The sequence below is a fragment of the Natrix helvetica genome (genome assembly GCF_964273705.1).
Source record: "Natrix helvetica genome assembly, chromosome: 3".
Lineage (NCBI taxonomy): Eukaryota > Metazoa > Chordata > Lepidosauria > Squamata > Natricidae > Natrix > Natrix helvetica.
The window spans coordinates 23,762,526-23,781,955 of record NC_138549.1 but is presented as its reverse complement, the minus strand read 5'-3'; the positions used below and the strand labels follow the sequence as shown (position 1 = coordinate 23,781,955).

At 40.0% G+C, this 19,430-nt stretch overlaps 1 protein-coding gene across 10 annotated transcripts in view; it reads right to left on the bottom strand.

The window, feature by feature from the left end:
• Nucleotides 1-19,430, bottom strand: part of MBNL2 (muscleblind like splicing regulator 2) — a 67,094-nt gene that overhangs the window by 35,824 nt on the left and 11,840 nt on the right. For 9 of the 10 annotated variants that reach the window (XM_081948730.1, XM_081948731.1, XM_081948734.1 and 6 more), the window contains exons 2-5: nucleotides 15,511-16,222; nucleotides 7,218-7,382; nucleotides 5,235-5,426; nucleotides 3,197-3,451 (exon numbers count right to left, since the gene is read on the bottom strand). In XM_081948730.1, coding sequence (XP_081804856.1) covers nucleotides 3,197-3,451; nucleotides 5,235-5,426; nucleotides 7,218-7,382; nucleotides 15,511-15,684 — 786 coding nt within the window. In that variant the 5' untranslated portion in view covers nucleotides 15,685-16,222. The remainder of the gene's footprint in view (nucleotides 1-3,196; nucleotides 3,452-5,234; nucleotides 5,427-7,217; nucleotides 7,383-15,510; nucleotides 16,223-19,430) is intronic. The other variant, XM_081948729.1, reaches the window with a different exon arrangement.

Here is a 19,430-nt window from a genome sequence, read left to right as displayed (position 1 = left end):
GTTGGCTATTCCTGTCAGTTTGGTGTCGTCTGCAAATTTGATGAGTTCCCCTGTATTCCCTCATCTAAATCATTTATAAAGATATTGAAGAATACTGAGTCTAAAATAGAACCTTGGGATACACCACTGCTTACTTCCCTCCATATAGATGTAGTTCCATTAAGGACTACACATTGAGGGCAGTTAGTGAGTCAGTTACTGACTCGCACATCTGGTGGCAATGTTGACTATCCCACATTTTTCTAACTTACTAATAAACTCTCATATTCTGAATTTTGTAAAGATGATGATGAGTTCTCTTCCAACAGGGATATCCACAATGCTAATCTGCATTTTTTTCTCACTCACTCCTCAGTAATTCAAAGGTCTACTAATCTGGATTTGTTTGTTTAAAAATGTCTAGTATTGCTATATTATAGATGTATTTTCAGTATTGGCACAAATGGTTTTGTTCTCAGCCAAACTGTAAGCTAGCTATGTGAAACAACAACACACCATAAAATAATGCCGTGTTGGATCAGACCAAGGATCGTCTAGTTCAATGCTCTGTTCCCACAGTGACCAATCAAATGCCTCTGGGGAGCCCACAAGGAGGTCAGGAGAGCATTAAAACCTCCTGGTAGCTGTTCCCTAGCAACTGGTCCCTAGAGGCTTACTTCCATTGAGGACTCCAGAGTCATAATGCCCAGTAGCTCTCATTTTATCCTTAGAACTTTAAACACTTTTTAATCCAAATTGGCCCACATCATTGCATTTTATGGCAGCAAATTCTAAAATTTAACTATCCACCGACATGATTAAAGTGATTTCAGCAAGATATATATATATATATATATATATATATATATATATATATATATATATATAGATATAGATATAGATATAGATATAGATATAGATATAGATATAGATATAGATATATATATAAAAGATAACTTCTCTAACTTTAGATGGTGATGAATGGAATCCTCACACAAAACAAAAATATGGTTCTTAATTGAAGCAGTCTTTTTAAACTCACACCTGTCAATTCCTGTATGGAAAACATTAAATGCTCCTTCTTTTTAAACAAATTTATGCAAAATTATGTCGGTTCATAATTTTCTATTTATACTTGATTATGTTTGTTTTATTATGTTGTATCAAATTATGTTCGATCATATCAATCTATCTAAATTTCTATTTAAAAAGAGGCAGATGTTTGAGTTCTGATCGCTAAAAGCAGATATCAATACATGTCAAATTGATTATGGACAAATTGGACATAATCTGTCTGGAATGGCATAGGGCATGTTGGCGAACCTTTTCGGCACTGAGTGCCAAAACAAGAGCATGTGTGTGCGTGCCAAAAACTGGAACACCAGCTGCTGGAAGATGATCTTCCAGTTTCCAGTGTGTGTATGTGCACCAGCCAACTGGTCTTCGTGTACACATGTGCGCCAGAAACTGGAAGACCAGGTGGCCTGTGCACATGCTGCCAATCAGAATATTATCTTCCTGGCGTGTTCATGCATACCAGGTCGCTGTTCTTCTGGTTTCCGGCACTTCCACACACATGAAAACTAGCTGGCCGGCGCACTGGAATCTGGAAAAATAACGGGAACGGCTCGCATGGCTGGAGAGATGGCTCTGCGTGCCACTTCTACCCTTAGGTTCACCATCATGGGCATAGGGTCTCCTGCTCAAGCAGGGAATTGGACTAGAAGACTTCCAAGATCCTTTCCAACCCTGTTATTCTATGTTCTATGATTCTGGTAGATTTAAGAGCATTTTGGAAGCTAGCAAGAAGCTACTACAAGGAACAGCTTGCCTCCAGAAGTTGTGAATGCCCCAACACTGGAAGCTTTTAAGAAGATGTTGGATAGCCATTTGTCTGAAATGGTATAGGGTTTCCTGACTAGGCAGGGGGTTGGACTAGAAGACCTCCAAGGTCCCTTCCAACTCTACTATTGTATTGCATTATTGTACTACAGTCTACATCTACTATATAAAGTAACTAACATTTGCTTTATTATTTGCCTTATGGCAAGAATGAGGACAGATTTTTGTATTGAGGATACTTCACTTCCTCCCCGGAAACATCCTGCTTGTGTTATCTAATATACTGAAAATAATTTGCTCTCATTGACCAAATAAATTACCATAAAGGGTCCACTTATAGGAAATATATTCTCAGGATAAAACAGCTCTTTCAGCACTTCTAAACTAAAAGAAGCTATTTTTGTAAAGATATTGTAAGTAGAAATGTCATGGTCATTAAACTGATATTCCTACAAGATTTTAGGATGATATAGGAAAGCTATCTGTTTAGTACTGCTTGTTTCGAAACATAGCAATACAATGATATCTTTATAAAACCAAAAGGTAGACACAAACAATATAATATTCCATCCACTTAAAGAGGTTCTTGGGACTGTGACTAGATGTCACAAATAATGAAGTTTACAAAAATGCCAATAGGTGACAAAGTGATATTTTCTTTTTTTTTAAATGGTGGATTCAAAAGGTCATCCTAGCAAAATGATATCACAGCAGAACCATCCCAGGTCATCATTATAAGGTATATAGTGAGTGATTGGGCAAAGTTTCTTGCACAGGTTACCTTCCAGGGATTCAACCTATATAGAGAACGCATATTAACCTATCGCAAACCATGTTTCCACCTAATTTCTTTTTCAAACTGAAAAAGAAGACATCCAGTATTTTGCCCTCAGTTTAAAAGATACGTGTATTAATTAATTCAGCTTTCCTTCCTTCATAATGTTTTAATTAATTAATTTAATTACACAGTTACTCTGTAAGACACCACAACTCCAGTTGGAGCAGACAACATGCAAATTTAATAAAGAACCTAGCTACATATATAACTGCATCAGATATACTCTAAACCACCATGTGAATTTAAAGGTGTATGTTGTTAGCAGACTAGTTTATCCAAATTTCAAAGCATTCAAATGAAAACCAAGTTAATCTTTAGAAATAAGCGTCCGTACTAAGTACGAAGCAAAAGGCTGAAGATACAAAGACAATTAGATCTTGAGCTTGGCCGCGTTTCAGAAAGTTATCCCTTGTGCTGAAATTACTGAGTGAAATAGATTTTCTGGGTTGCTAATTCGTAACAAAAATCCATCTCTAAAGTTTCCAGCTCAAGGACTTAAAGCTGACTCTTAAAGGATCCCGTTCCCCTTGCACTTACCATGACTGTAGCAGCTGCCTGGGCTACTGCTGCTGCTTGGTTAGTCTGGTGCTGAGCGGCTTTGATTTTGGCCTGCAAGTGAGCAGGAGGATGAAAATATTTGCATTTTTCCCTCAGGCAACGCCCTTTTATGTAATCCATGCAAACAGTTACAGTGTTGTCATTTGTATCAATCATTGTGCTGTCAGCAGGATGTGCAAAGCGACAATCGGTTTCACCCCGTGCACAGTTTCCTCGTTGGAATTCCCGGCAAACCTGGGGCACAAAACAATATTTATTATGCATGTGAGGGTAAGATGAGCACTGAGCACAAGAAAGAATGTAAAAGGCAATTTTTGAACTAGGCCCAAATAACCCCTGAAAATTGTTAAAACCTTTAATCTCGGTCTATAACAGGATTGTCAAACTTGCGGCCCGTGGGCGGGATGCGTCATGTGCTGGCCAAACCCACGCCCGGTTTAGCGAAGAGGAAAAAAAGTCCCGATAAGTCACGTGATGCTGCCATGACGATATGAGTTTAACACCCCTGGTCTATAACATGGGCTTCGCTATTGTATAAATTCTGCATGGATCTTGAATCCATCTGGGTCCTTGATCTCTCTGTGACTTTTAATCTTATCCATTGTGGTATCCTTCTGGACTATTTCACGGGTTAGGAAGGAGGATGTGGTACTATGGTGCTTCTCCTTCCTTAGTGTTGACAGGGGAGACAGGTTTAGCCCTAAATCTCTGCTATTTGGGGTTCCATAAAGCTCCACCCTCCCCCACTCCTTTCTATATGAAACTGGTGGGTGAAGTCATCGGATGCTATGGAGCTAGGTGTATTGATAATACTCAGTTGTATAACTCAACTTCTGACTGACAGAACTCAAGAAACAAGCTCAGATTTTCCACATGTAAAGGCCACCTCTCTGAGAATGCAGCATACAAATGTAGTAATGGGCTATAATTAACTGAACAATGTTTTTTCCTTAGTTTATCATCTCTGTTTCCAAATTAATGTTCCCTACAAATTTCATAATAGATTACAACTGCTGCACAAACAATATAATTACTAGGCCATGCAAAACTCTGAGGAGATTATTTGTTCCAAAAGTGATTCAGGTGACCACTTTAACTGAATTTCTAATAGTTTAGAGCTCTTCTGTTCATGTACAGAAGTCATTCACCTAAACTAAAGCAGCCAGTCAAGATAGACAAGACCTGTGCTGATGTTTCATGAGGGTGGAAGTTCTTCTTACCTTCTAGTGCAGAGGTGCCAAACTTCATTTTATTGAGGATCACATCGTGGCCCAAGTGCTCTGCCAGCGAAGACAGGCTCCCAAGCTCCATTTTTAGCCATGGCAGCCTCTTACAGCCCTCTGCCAGCAAAAAGAGAGCTCGATTTCCCACACACACACACTTCAGTTTTCGCTGGAGAAGCGCTGCAGGAGGCCATCGCAGCCAAAAACGAAGCTTGTTTCTCTGAGGAAGCCCAATGGGCTGGTCCTTCATTGTTTCCAGGGCAACCCCGCGGGCCAGATCTAAACATCCCGTGGGCCAAATCCAGCCTCCATTTTTGCCCGCGACGGCCTTCTGCAGCCCTCTGCCAGCAAAAAGAGAGCTTGTTCCCCCCCGCCTCAGTTTTCGCTGGCAGAGGGCTGCAGGAGGCCACCGCAGCCAAAAACAAAGCTTGTTTCTCTGAGGAAGCACCATGGGCTGGTCCTTCACTGTTTCCAGAGCGGCCCTGCAGGCCAGATCTAAACACCCCGTGGGCCAAATCCAGTCTGTGGTCCTTGAGTTTGACACCTCTGTTCTAGTGCTATGTGAAATGTATCAAAACAAAGTTTTGCATAGGCATAATAATGAACTCTGCACTTCTTCATACAGCACAATTATGACACCAAAGATCAGAACAGATGATCTGCATTGCTGATGCTAAGTAGCCAACTGAAATAGCCTTTTCTCTATATTTAAACATATTCACTGTGTTTATTCACAATCCTATATAGCCAAATACCAAATACTGCATGTATCAGAAGAATGATGCTCACCATACCTCTAGTTTATCTGTCCTGAGGAGCTTCTGTGTTGTACTTGATCCAGAGACAGGATTTCCAGGAACAATTACAGATTGGGTGGGAACAATTTCCGTAGGAACCAATCCAACCCCAGAAGTAACTGGAGTTAAATATGGTGCAAAGTTTAGTGCTGGATTAGATCCTATTGTTGGTCCTACTTGAAATGATGGCTGAAAGAGAGAATAAAAAGCAATGATAAATAAGTATATAGAAATGAAAAATAAACACATGCTCTGTAATAAATTTAATATCAAAGTTCACTGATTTATGTTAGAGGAGTCCACACACATGCTACACTTAAATAACTCATATTTTGACTTGGCAGAATGTATCAACTCAATGTCTAGATATTTGTGGCTTTCTTAACAAATTAAACTGACTATTATGCTTTAATTTTGATGAACTAGTTCCAAAGGATTCTGAAACAGCCATACTTCATACTGAATAACTGACTCAGCATGAAAGCTGTGAAGCCATGTTTATCTTTGAGGGAGTTGATGTACAGTGCATGTATATAAATTAAAAGTAGAGAAAGGATGGTTAACCAACCAAGGAATGGCCACAAAAGTTATATTGGTATGACCAAGTAGAAATAAATCAAAACATGATTTATGCATGATTATCCTATATGTTATTCTTCTAACAAGGATGAAAAGATTTATACATTAAGGACCTTTTTGGTGTTATTCAACATCAAAACATTTGATGTGAGATAAATTTTAAACATACATGAATTACTGCTTCAATGAAAACTGTGCTTCTTTCATCCAGTTTTAAGCCTTTCTTAAAGGAAAAATAACATTTGAAAAACATTAAATTTCTGATCCAAGCAGTATACAACTAAAGTGTGTGTGTGTGTGTGTGTGCGTGTGAGAGAGCACACTCATATGTATCTTCAAGTCACTATGGACTTGTGGTGATTGCCTGGAAAGTCACCAGTTTTCTTGGCAACATCATCCATCTGATTTTATGCCAGATTAAAACTCCTGGTTTCTCACTTAATACTTTAACCACTACCTCAAATTTCTTACTATTTTTACTTTTAATGATTTCTATATTTCAAAAAGTTTCTGGGTCATTTTAAGATTTTCACATCACAGGCTACATTTTCATAACTAAATATTCACCAATCCACATAAATAACTTAGAAAGATATGCAAATTCTATATATTTAGAAAATACATGCATATATGTGTTCTGTCCCGTGACTCCAATGAATATGCAGACACAGGCTTGGCTGTCTGCCACGACTAATTACATAGATAAAGCCACTTCTTGGCTAGAAGCCTAGAACGCTATCTTCAAGAAACCAAGATTAGACTTACGGAATGCTTTCTCAACGGCTAGTAAAATGGACTGTTGTTTCCTGCAAAGATTCCCCTCCCGTCGCTCTACCTATAAACTCTTTGGGAGGGTCCACAACCGTAGTCAGCTGTCCCTATTTCCTTCTGTGACGTCTTCTCCACAGCTGCTCCCTTCTCCTCTCAGCTCCTCCCTCTGTTCCTCCTCACTGCTCCCTGACTCAGATGCCACCTGGTGGCCAACAGGCCTCTCTAGTCCCTGCTCTGACTCCAAGCATCCTCCAGAGTCTTCCTCATCCTCCAGAGCAGTCCCATAATGGTCATCACTGTCAGAGTCCACCAACAGCTCAGCCGGCCGCTGCTGGGCCACAATAATATGAAGCAAAATAATATATAAATTATTCAGCTTAACTGAATCTCACTATGTTTTTCTTTGTAGTTTATCCAGAATAAACTGGCTTGCCCCTAAAATGCAGAAAGTTCAACAGCTGCAATAAGATTACAAACAGAAAAGGTTCATGCAAGCGACTTATACATTTTTATTGGACAATATCTGATGACACCATATTGCAATTTATAAATTAAAATTATAATAAATTAATTTATTTGTTTATAATGTTAGTCAGTTGTCAGCTATGAAAAATAAAGAATTGGGCTGACCATTGGCTGAAGAGGTGCTCCTGGGAAAATAAATTGCATCTGCTGAGCCAGCATTGCTGCTGCGGTTTTCTGTTGGATCAGGTTGTTTCTACCATTAATTTCTAGCTGAGTTTTCAAATGTGTTGGTGGGTGAAGATATTTGCAGTTCTCCCTCGTGCAACGGCCCTGAAAACGTTACAAAACAATCCATTTTGGGAAATTTTATAATAATCTGTTATTGCAAAGCAGCTATTTCATATCCTCAAAAAGAGCCTTTTGTATAAATCAAATAGCATATTGGACTGAATTGCTCTGTTGACATTTCTCTTGAGGCGTTACACATCTATTATAATTGTATTATGTATTTTGCCAAAATTAGGGGGAAAGTATTCCCATATTTTTTCTTTAGTAATGCCCTGTAGATATAAAATATTACAAAATCGCATTTGATGAAGATTCTAATGTATGCTATAAAAAGGAAAGAGAGAAACAGAATAGGAATTCACTAAGACAGATTCGAATCCTTTCCCATTCTTTTTCAAAAGTTTATATATAGGCATAAAGACGAATGAGAATATAATTGCATTTTCCAAACCCATTTGAAGGGGTTCATAAACACCAAGTCTCTGAAGCTGATCATACAAATCTGTGGTGCTCACACATTCCAAAACGTATCCTGGAACAATTGTGTTTTTAATATAGTATAGTTCAGTGATGGCTTACCTTTTCTGGACTGAGTGCCTAAAGCGTGCCGAACCCCCCAAATGCAATGTGCATGTGGCCCCCTGCATGTGGCCCACCCTCTGCACATGCATGCGTGGCCCCCTGCATGTGCCCTGCCCTCTGTGCATACGCCCCACCCCCATGCATGCGTGGCAGAGACCCGAATACCAGCTGGCTGGAGGGAGGCCCACACACATGTGCAACAGCTCAGCTGGGGCGACAGCTTGCGTGCCCACAGAGGGTGCTGCATGCCACCTCTGGCACGCATGCCATAGGTTCACTATCATGGGTATAGTGTATGGTATGGGTATAAGTATAATTATAAGCATAAAAGGAAAAGGAAAGATAAAAATGGGGGAAAGAAATAGGAACAAAAAGTGGAGGATAAGAATGACTTTCTTTGGTACAAATGTAGATTTAAAATATATCAAACATTCAGTTTAAAATAACAGTAATTCGCACTAGTTCTATAATCCAATATAATTCTTATTGTCCCCAAATCACAATTTCATTTCTTTCATTTTCTTGCAAAAATTCCAAAAGTAGTTTCTTGATAGAAATAAAATTGGTAAGTCTTCTCTTTAAACAAAGCTGCCAGTTTCTGCCATTTCCGACAAATTTCATTGGCCTAACCATCCATTTGTAAGTCTTTCCATTTTTGTGTACAGGTAAACCTTGGGTTACAACCATAACTGAGCCCAAAATTTATGTTGCTAAGTGAAACATTTGTTAAGTGAGTTTTGCCCCATTCTATGATCTTTCTTGCCACAATTGTTAAGTGAAGCATTGCAGTTAAGTTAGTAACACGGTTCTTAAGTGAATCTGCCTATCCCACTGACTTTGCTTGTCAGAAGGTTGCAAAGGGTGATCACATGACCCCAGGACACTGCAACCGTCATAAATATGAGTCAGTTCCCAAGCATCTGAATTTTGATCATCTGATCATAGGGATGCTGCATTGGTTGTAAGTGTGAAAAATGGCCATGTTTTTCAGTGCCATTGTAACTTTGAACAGTGACTAAATGAACTGTTGTAAATCAAGGGCTACCTGTATTTAGAAGTCTCACTGCTATCATACACAAAAATAAAAATTCCACAATATTTTTTCAATGTTTGTCCATTAACTTCAAAATGAACACTCTTGTTTCACCTGTACATTTCATTTTAATATCTTCTGAATCAAATATATATTTGATCCTAACATTTTCTAGTTTTCTTACATGTCCACCAAAAGTAAGAGTGTACCTTCAGTGTCATTACATTTGCAACAAATATTTAAAACCCAATTATACACGTGGAGTCCTTGGTCCTATCTGACCATGGTTGTTTTCGTGCATATATGCTTTTATCCAACTAGGTAACATCATCAGTTCTAGAATGGAGTGGGGTTTGCTCTTTGTTTATATACCAACTTCTTGCCCTGTCAGTGTTGGTGGGAGTTTGTTTTCTTCTTGACACTTCCTTCATTAAGCTGTTGTTTACTGTTTATTTGTCTCAGTTGATAGTTCCTTGATTGGGGTATTGATTAACTGCTTGATTGTTGGCCTGGTTTTAATCCTGATGATAATTTCTGTTTATCTGGTTGTGGATTGCTTGCAAGGAGGTTTATACATCCTAGCACTAATATGGTCAATATTTCTACACAGTGCCACATCAAATTCAGTCCTACCATTTTCAAACTCATTGTTCTTTTTATCAGATTTTAACCTTTCCATTAACTGAACACAAAAAAACCCATCACACATGTAATCTTTCCATTCTGGATCCTCTCTTGTTTTTAACTTAAATTCTCCTTGAGAAAAAGATCAATACATCAGCACAAGTTAGCATTTTTGTTTAGATATAATTTCCATCTCAATTCCTAACATTTGCTATATGTACATTAATACTACATTATACAGGTGAAACTCAAAAAATTAGAATATCATGCAAAAGTTCGTTTATTTCAGTAATGCAACTTAAAAGGTGAAACTAATATATAAGACTCATTACATGCAAAACAAGATAGTTCAAGCTGTGATTTCTCATAATTGTGATGATCATGGCGTACAGCTCATGAAAACCCCAAATCCACCATCTCAGAAAATTAGAATATTACATGCAATCAATAAAACAAGGATTGTACATATAACAATATCGGACCTCTGAAAAGTATAAGCATGCATATGTACTCAGTACTTGGTTTGGGCCCCTTTTGCAGCAATTGCTGCCTCAATGTGGTGTGGCATGGAAGCTATCAGCCTGTGGCACTGCTGAGGTGTTATGGAAGACCAGGATGCTTCAATAGCGGCCTTCAGCTCTTCTGCATTGTTCGGTGTCATGTCTCTCATTTTTCTCTTGGCAATGCCCCATAGATTCTCTATGGGGTTCAGGTCAGGTGAGTTTGCTGGCCAATCAAGCACAGTAATCCCACCGTCATTGAACCAGGTTTTGCTGCTTTTGGCAGTGTGGGCAGCTGGAAAATGAAGTCAGCATCCCCATAAATCTCATCTGCAGAAGGAAGCATGAAGTGCTCCAAAATCTCCTTGTAGAGGGCTGCATTGACCCTGGTCTTAATGAAGCACAGTGGTCCAAAGTCCTGTTGCTCCTTGGTCCAAAGTCCTCTTTTCTGATGAGAGCAACTTTTGCCAAAGCACCAAAAACTGGTTCAATGACCGTAGGATTACTGTGCTTGATTGGCCTCTCCATTCTTCCTCCATACTCTGGGTCCTTGGTTTCCAAATGAGATCCAAAAGTTGCTCTCATCAGAAAAGAGGACTTTGGACTACTGAGCAATACATCAGCATGTATTGTGTGTGGCGGGTGGGGGTGGGGTTCCCCATCGGCAGTCCTGCCAGGAGAAAGAATCCCTGGAAATCCTTCCCCAGGTTCCTGGCCAGGGGTAGCCCTCTTGCTGCTAGCCTTGTGGCAAATGTGCTCCAAGGCTCGGTGCCTCTGCCTTTCGTATTTGGAGCCAGGCTTTGGGGGCTTGGAGCTGCAGCCTGCCTCTTTGGTCCCCATGGAGGAGACGTGCTTTCTCTTTGCCTTTGCCTTGCCTCCTCCTCTTCCCTTAGCAGCCTCTGTAGCAGTCTCTGACCTGGTTAGCTGCTCCTCTGCTCCTCCGGTGGGGCTACTGGCTGCTGGGCTGGAGGCTAGAGTCCTGCCGGCGTCCTCTGTGCTGCTGGGTGCCGCCATCTTGGATCATGTGGTTCCAAAATGGCCGCCAGCTCCAAATTCAAAAAGCTCCTCTCCCTGGGCACACATGGAACCGGCTTGTGCCTTTGGGGCTGCCACGCGGCTTCTGCTGCCACTGGAGAGCTCTCTCTCTCGCTTCCTCTGCTCTCTTCCAAGCTTTGCAAGCTCCTGCGGGCCGCTATCTCTCTCCAGCACTTGCAGGCAGGTGCGGACATGCCGCTGTGTTTAAAAACGCCGCGGTTCGCTGCTCGAACTCCTGGAGGGGAGTGGCGGAACGCTCCGGCAGTGGCTGAGCCTCTCCGATGTGATTGCCTTCCCAGGGCTTCCAGGGGAGTATCTCCTCGCCCGCAGCCTTGATTAGTGCCCTAGGTCTCTCTTTATGACTGGGCTGTGTGTTGCCCTGAAGAGCTTACTATGCGTGCTCTCTCTCTCTCTTCCCAGCCAGGGAATCAGCCAAGAGCCAGTTACTCACTCAGGCAGGGAGGCAGCGAACTCAATCAAGTTAACAGTGAGTTCAATCCTTTCTTTAAAATTTTCCAGGAGCTTGGGATGATCACAGCCGCCCATTGAGGGGCTGAGTCGATAACTGGGTGGTACCTGGTGACCAGGGCGTGGCCCAAATAGCTTATCTGACTCAGCCCAATCAATGAGAGGACAAGGTCAACCCATCCTGGATACTCCTCCCCTCACTATGGAGAATATGGTATATACATATACATATACATACATACATGTAACCAAATAGCAGATAATGAACATCCTCTCATAATTCCATAATAATCTTATGGAATGCATTTTTTTGAAACAATTTGCTGAATCTCCTAGAACAGGGGTGTCAAACTGGTGACACGTAGGCAGGATGCATCACATGCAGCCCACGCCCACCCCAATTCCACGAATGGGGAAAATGTCATGAAACCTCACGTGACACGATGAGTTTGACCCCCTTGTCCTAGAAGATACAGGCAAACCATTTCTGTGTTGTTGCCAAGAAAACTATGTACATGTTACTAGGTCTGGAATTGAAGGTGTTTTATATAAGTATCTACAGAAGCAACTGTTCAAAGACATTTCTCAAGCGCGAAACCATTAGTAAATTTCTAGATCTAAATTAAAATTGCAAAATGGAAAGGTTTCACATAATTGGAAATGAAATAACAACTGTAACTTTTGAGCGAGCATATTTTCTCACATATACTTGGCAACAATTTCATCTTTATATACCAGTGCTATGAACCAACAAGTTTTCCTTCTATTGTACAGGCAGATGTTCCATAATCCATCACAGTTCACTGAATGAATCTAAGATTTACATATATCAATAATATATCTAATAATAAATTTAGGCAGGAATTCAATTGTAGCCAATGAGACATATTCTCTTGTGGCCGGAAGAGGTATCTAAGATCTGAACACAAGAGAGTTCTTAATCATTCAGTGAGACTGAGACAATAGCACAGCATATGTAATGTGTGTTATGTGAATATGAAGCAAGGCAATATGTCTTTGAATCAGACTTGATCTCCAGCAACTACTGGGAAAGTCCATGCAGACTTCTTGACAACATTTTCAGAAGTAATTTGCCACTGTCTTCTTAGGGTTGAGAAGGAGGGACTACTTAGGTCTAAGTCTTCCAGCTGACTTCCATGCCCAAGGTAGGACTAGAATTCAGGTTGCCTTGTTCTAGTTTTTAACCAAAACTTACTAATCAGTGATGGATTGACAGACTCCTGTCTGAACAATTACAAACAGTAATCTATTTGCTGTAGAAATCTTACTATCTTCGGTAAGTGGTCTCATCTCTGCAAGTTAATTTAGAATAGAATAGAATACAATAACAGAGTTGGAAGGGACCTTGGAGGTCTTCTAGACCAAACCCCTGCTTAGGCAGGAAAACCTATACCACTTCAGACAAATGGCTATCCACCATCATCTTAAAAACTTCAAGTGTTGGAGGATTCACAACTTCTGGAGGCAAGCTGTTCCATTGATTAATTGTTCTGTCAGGAAGTTTCTCCTTAGTTTGAAGTTGCTTCTCTCCTTGATTAGTTTCGACTCATTGCTTCTTGTTCTACCCTCAGGTGCTTTGGAGAATAGTTTAACTCCCTCTTCTTTGTGGCAGCCCCTGAGATATTGGAACACTACTATCATGTCTCCCCAGTCTTCTTTTCATTAAACTAGACATACCCAGTTCCTGCAACCGTTCCTCATATGTTTTAGCCTCCAGTCCCCTAATCATCTTTGTTGCTCTTCTCTGCACTCTTTCTAGACTCTCCACATCTTTTTTACATCATGGCAACCAAAACTGGATGCAGTATTCCAACTATGGCCTTACCAAGGCATTATAAAGTAGTATAAACCCTTCACATGATCTTGATTCTATCCCTGTGTTTATGCAGCCTAGAACTGTGTTGGCTTTTTTGGCAGCTGCTGCACACTGCTGGCTCATATTTAAATGGTTGTCCATGACTCCAAGATCCCTCTTACAGTTACTACTATTGAGCAAGATACCACATATACTGTATCTGTGCATTTCATTTTTCTTGCCTAAATGTAGAACCTTACTCTTTTCACCATTGAATTTCATTTTGTTAGATTGCGCCCAATGTTCAGGTCTGTCAAGACCCTTCTGTATTTTAAGCCTATCTTCTGTAGTATTGACTATTCCTGCCAGCTTGATGTCATCTGCAAATTTGACAAGTTCCCCACCAATCCCCTCATCCAAATCATTGATGAAGATGTTGAAGAGTACTGGGCCTAAAACAGAGCCTTGGGGTACTCCACTGCATACTTCCCTCCATGTAGATGTAGTTCCATTGAGGACTACACATTGAGTGCAGTTGGTCATCCAGTTATGAATCCATCTGGTGGTGATGCTGTCTAATCCACATTTTTCTATTTTATCTAGTAGTAGGTTATGGTCTACTTTATCAAATACCTTACTGAAGTCCAAGTAAATTACATCAACAGCATTCCTCTGGTCTACTAATTTTGTCACTTTGTAAAAGAATACAATAAGATTCTGGCATGAACTGTTTTTCACAAACACATGTTGGGTTTTGGTTATTACTTTGTTTGCTTCTAGGTGTTCGCTCATTTGTTCTTGATTATCTTTTCCAGAATCTTCCCTGGTATTGAGGTCAGACTGATAGGTCTGTAGTTTCCTGGATCCATTTTTCCCCCTTTTCTGAAGATGGGAACTACATCAACTCTTTTCCAGTCCTCTGGCAGTTCCCCAGTGCTCCAGGATCTTTGAAAGATATAGTTCAGTGGTTCTGAGATGTCGTCTGCCAGTTCTTTCAGAATCCTGGGGTGTAATCCATCCGGTCCTGGTGATTTGAACTCGTCTAGGATAGACAGGTGCTCACTTACCATTTTCTTCCCTATTTTAACGTGTTCCTAATTTGTTTTTGTGGTGCTGTTTTTGATAGGTTGGACTGTTTTTTCCCTTTGTGTAAAGACAGATAAAAAAACGAGTTAAGTAGTTCTGTTTTCTCCTCGTTGCTTGTTACCTTCTTGCCACTTTCTCCCAGCAATTGTTCCTTGATTTTTTCTTGTTTTTAACTTGCTGGAAGAAGCTTTTTTTCGTTATTTTTTACTTTTGTCGCAAGCCTTTGTTCGTTGTGAGCCTTACCTTTCCTCACTTCATCTTTACAGGCTTGGGCTATTTGCTGATTTTCTGCCTTTGTTATATGCCCCTCTTTCCACCTTTTATACTTGTCCTTTTTGTCCTTCAATTTGTCAGAGAGTTCTTTATGCAGCCATGCTGGTTTCTTTTGAGAGCTGTTCTTTTTCTTCTTCATTGGTATTGCGCTAGGCTGGGCTTTTATAATCTCACGTTTCAAAATTTCCCAAGCTTCTTGAGTTGTTTTCCCCTTGAGTATTCTCATCCATGGAATCCTTCCCAAGCTCTACGTTTATTGAAATTAGCTCTCTTAAAGTCCAAGACTCTAGTTTGACTTTGTTCTACTGATTGTGCTTGAATAATATTCCGTTCCAATATTGCATGATCACTTGCCCCCAAGGTTCCTGTAGCTTCAACACCTTCTATCATTTCATCTCTGTTAGTGAGAATTAAGTCCAATATAGCTAATCCCCTTGTTCCCTTCTCTACTCTTTGGGAAACAAAGTTGTCTGCTAGGATTTTTAGGAACTTGTTGGATCTTTCACTTGGAAGAAATCTTCCAATTTAGATTTGGAAACTACACTGAGCCAGGCTGAGTTGGAGATGGGATGGGATAGCAACAAGGAATTCCTAGTCCAAGAAGCTACGAAACACCTTGGAAAAAAACAAGAGCAAACCAGTTCCATACCCTTGTTGAGAAAACTGACTGGATGTAACCCATTCAGGGATCAGAACCAGATCTCAATACAAGGATATGTTTACAATACATCCTTCTAATGCATGCATTCTTACCTTTAGGGAATCAAAGCAGGCAATCACTCTTCCGCTTTCAACTTGGCAGCTTTTGGATGGATGTGCAAATTTACATTCCTCATCAGAACGTGAACAAGTCCCTCTCTGAAACTGCCTGCACACTTCTAGTGTCAGCCATTTTGTGTCTCTCACTGGAGCAACAATTGAAGCCATGATATAAAGCTGCTTTCGATTTTGTGAGTTGTTAATGAACTAATCTCTGTTTTAAAGTCTCCAGAAAGCCAAGAAGTTCCTTTCAATAAAACCAGGCGTAGCTTAAGAAAATCCAATGCATACAAAGATGATGTACAAAGCAGCTATTATCAGTGAACATTGTAGTTATCATCCAATATATGCCATTTGTACACTTTTGTCTGCAAAAAAATCATGCTCAGTAGCATTTCTGGTCAACGTTCATGCTACTGAGGAAAAAACTTTGTTTTCATACAATGGCATTCTTTTATACATTTTAGGCTGTAGTATCCTCTTTGTTGGTGTTAATTAGGTAGGAAAAGCTACAGATTCAGCAGTCTTCTTGTTTAGTTCAATATTTTTTCTCACGCTTTGTAAACGCTGGAATCAGATATACAAGAAGCAGCTGCTATAGTTGATTTATAAGGTTAAAGCCAATATCTAGTTGTGAGAGATGATCAGGAGAACAACAAAGTTGTCGCTGTACAATGACTACATAAGGCACTTATAGTGCAGGAACCTGGGAAAACAAGACAAAAAAGTTATTCAAATAAGATATGAACATCAGTTTTTCTAGAAATGTAACTACAATATAACTATACATATCTACACTTGCAATCAGCCACATATTTTAAAAACCCAGGAAATAAAAAGACAAGATGCACAATACAATAATCCAGTAAAGTAATAAAATACTGGTAAATGGAACATGATCTATTCTCCATGTAAGCCTAAAACTAGATGAAAATAACCCAATTAAATTGGTCAAAAATATTATACTTGTTCATTTATTTACTGAGGAAAATGATCTAAAAATCTGGGGTATCCCCAATTACCATAAAAAATTTCTTTGTCCTTCCTCGAGGCTGTGCTTTCCATTCAGAGAATTGAATAATTCTCCTTTTTAATTCAATTATTTGCACTACCAATGTAGAGATGCTCAGTCGAAGTCACTAGTAGTCAAAATGTTACATGGTTTTAAAAAAATTGTTATTGGCAACCACAAAACCTTTCCTGTTGACAACCAATCAAATATTTTGGATGAGTCTCAGGCAGTATGGTTTTTTCCTCAGGGATAATAAGAGTTGGTCCAAACTTGTGGATTACAACTTGTTGGTGAATGTTAGAGCCATTTCTGTGGTAACATTTCTATTGTACTTTGGGAAACTAGCAGGGATGGGAAAATTCTTGAGTTTCTCTAAGATATATCCTGCAATGAAGAAGTCAGTTGAGAGGCCAAGATCTCACTTCATAGCTCTGACAAGTAGCAAGAGCAGGGGTGAAATTCGACCGGTTCTATCTGGTTCAGGTAAACCGGTAGCAGTGGCGCCAGGAGGTTCTGCCCATCCACACAAACATCATCACATCCCATTTTTGATACTCTGTGCATCCGCAGAATGTGCTGCGCATGTACGGAAGTGGACGACTAGGTGGACAACTAGCATGCGCTCACATTTGTGAACCGGTAGCAAAGGTAAATTGATTTTACTCCTGAGCAAGAGGATTTTTCCTCAATTCCAAATGACAATAATGTCATTAGACTGAGAAATATTCCTTCTAACAAAAATCATGAAGATTCAAGGAAAGACTTGTACTTGTATTTTATTATACCCCTTTTCTTCCATTCAATCATGTCTTGATTCTCAGAAACTGAATAAATCCTTGCAATTTTCTTCACAAGATTTTCAGAGTGGTTTGCCATTGGCTCTTTCCTAAGGTTAAGAGAAAGTGACTGGCCCAAGGTCATCCAGCTGGCGTAGTGCTTAAGGCAGTACTAGACTTCATGTTCTTAGAAATCTATAATCTATAAAGACTTTCAAGATTTGGCACCTGGATACCTACAGATCACCTTCTCCAAATGGATTCAAACCAGCCTATTTGACCATGTAAAGAGGACACTGTGTATTGATTTACACCTCCATGAAGCTAGAGGGCACCACTTCTCCAAAGCAGCACAAAACTTCAAAAAGGGCTCCCCACTGGAAATTATTAAAAACCAAGCTTTTCCAAGAGCCCTTCAGTATTTGCACTGTTTGTGGTTTTCTCTTCTACTTCAGTTTTGTTTTTATGATTTGAATTGTATGCTGTTCTAATTCTGATGTCATTTTATTATGAAACTGTAAACACCAAAAGTTGCAAGACTGTAATGTATTGGGATAAAAATCAAGTATCTTTTTAAATCTCCAGCAGAGGAAGATGTTAGATACTAGCTTCAGCTATAGTGGTTTACACCAAGGTCCTCTGTTCCAGCGGGAACAGAGGTTTAATCTCATTGGTCGAAGGGTCTGACAGCTCCCCATAAAAGGGCTGCTGTCAGACTCAACCTTCGCTGGATTGTATATAGTTGCTATTAAGTTAATAAAGAGCTGTTGTTACCGTTAGCATGTGTGTGCCTTTCCATTACCCGATCTAACAGAAGATATTGTCTGACCAAGAGTCATGCCTCACTTGTGAGCATAGTAGTGGTGTGTTCCAGATCCTGGTGCAACTGGTACGGGCAACGGGGCCGGGCGTCCACCACATGAACGCACGCAGCACTCGCATGCGTACTTACCACCAGCAATGTTCCGCGACACTCCAGTTGCTTGGTGGAGCATTGCGCAAGCACTGTACGCTTTGTGCGCTTAAACCCTGAAAACCTGTTAAGGAGCGCAGTCGGGCAGGTGGGCCTTCTAGAGCACCGTACCAGAACAGTACCTGGTGCTCCTGGCAGGCACCGGTACGCCCATACTGAGGGGTACCGGTCGTAACCAACCATTGAGGCATAGACAGCTGATGTATACAATGAAAGGAACCCTATCAGAATTCTTGAGTCTTGTTTACCCTAATATTGAATAATCATAGGCACTTAATCAATTCGCTTTCTCCTATACCCCTTATATTTTGTTTAGATTTTGAGGATGAGTTCAGGCAAGATGCTGGAAGTTAATACTGAAAAACAACGTGTAAGAAGGAGCAAGAAATGGACCAAGATGCAAAAAAAACAAAGCAAGAAATGGACCAAGATGCAAAAATTACTCTCATATATGAAGAAGTCGGTAAAGAGTCAGCGAAAGGACAGATAGGTATATGGAGCAGAGGGTATTTTTTTTCATTAAAAAATGAGAAAAGAGATGTATTCAAAACATATCTTGGGCTTTTCAGGATGAATTTGCCTATTGCATCTGTTTTCTTCGGCAGCCTTTTTCCATGCAACTCTGATGGTGAAAGATTGGTGAAGCATTTAATGAGTCTGCAATGGATGATAAGAATTTAACATCTCTTCAGTTTGTATCTTCCAGAAAGATCTTGAATGACTGTTTCCTTCTTCCTCTTTATTTCCCTCTTAGATTAGATTAGGACACTGAATTTTGTAATCGCTTATCAAGCCTAAACATTCAACTCTAATCTCTTATCCAGCTAAGTAACAGAACAATAAAGAGAAAAAGCTGTCTGCTTTGGGAGACACAATTTATTGAAGAACAAAAAGGGTTGTTGCTTGAATATTGTAGCATTGCCATATCTGAGGAAATGAAATGGGTGATTGAAAAAAAATGTGTAAAGTATCTAGGGGTCAATCTGGCTGAAGTGTCATTTTAAAAGATCAGAGGCAGATTTGGTAGAAACATTCATAAACAAAACTAGAGTCTCTTAGGAACTAATCTGGTAGAGGTATCCCCAGGAGTACCTTGGGGCCAGCTTTAGCAGATAATTCCCTGGAGGGTGGGGATGAAGATTAGCTGAAGGTA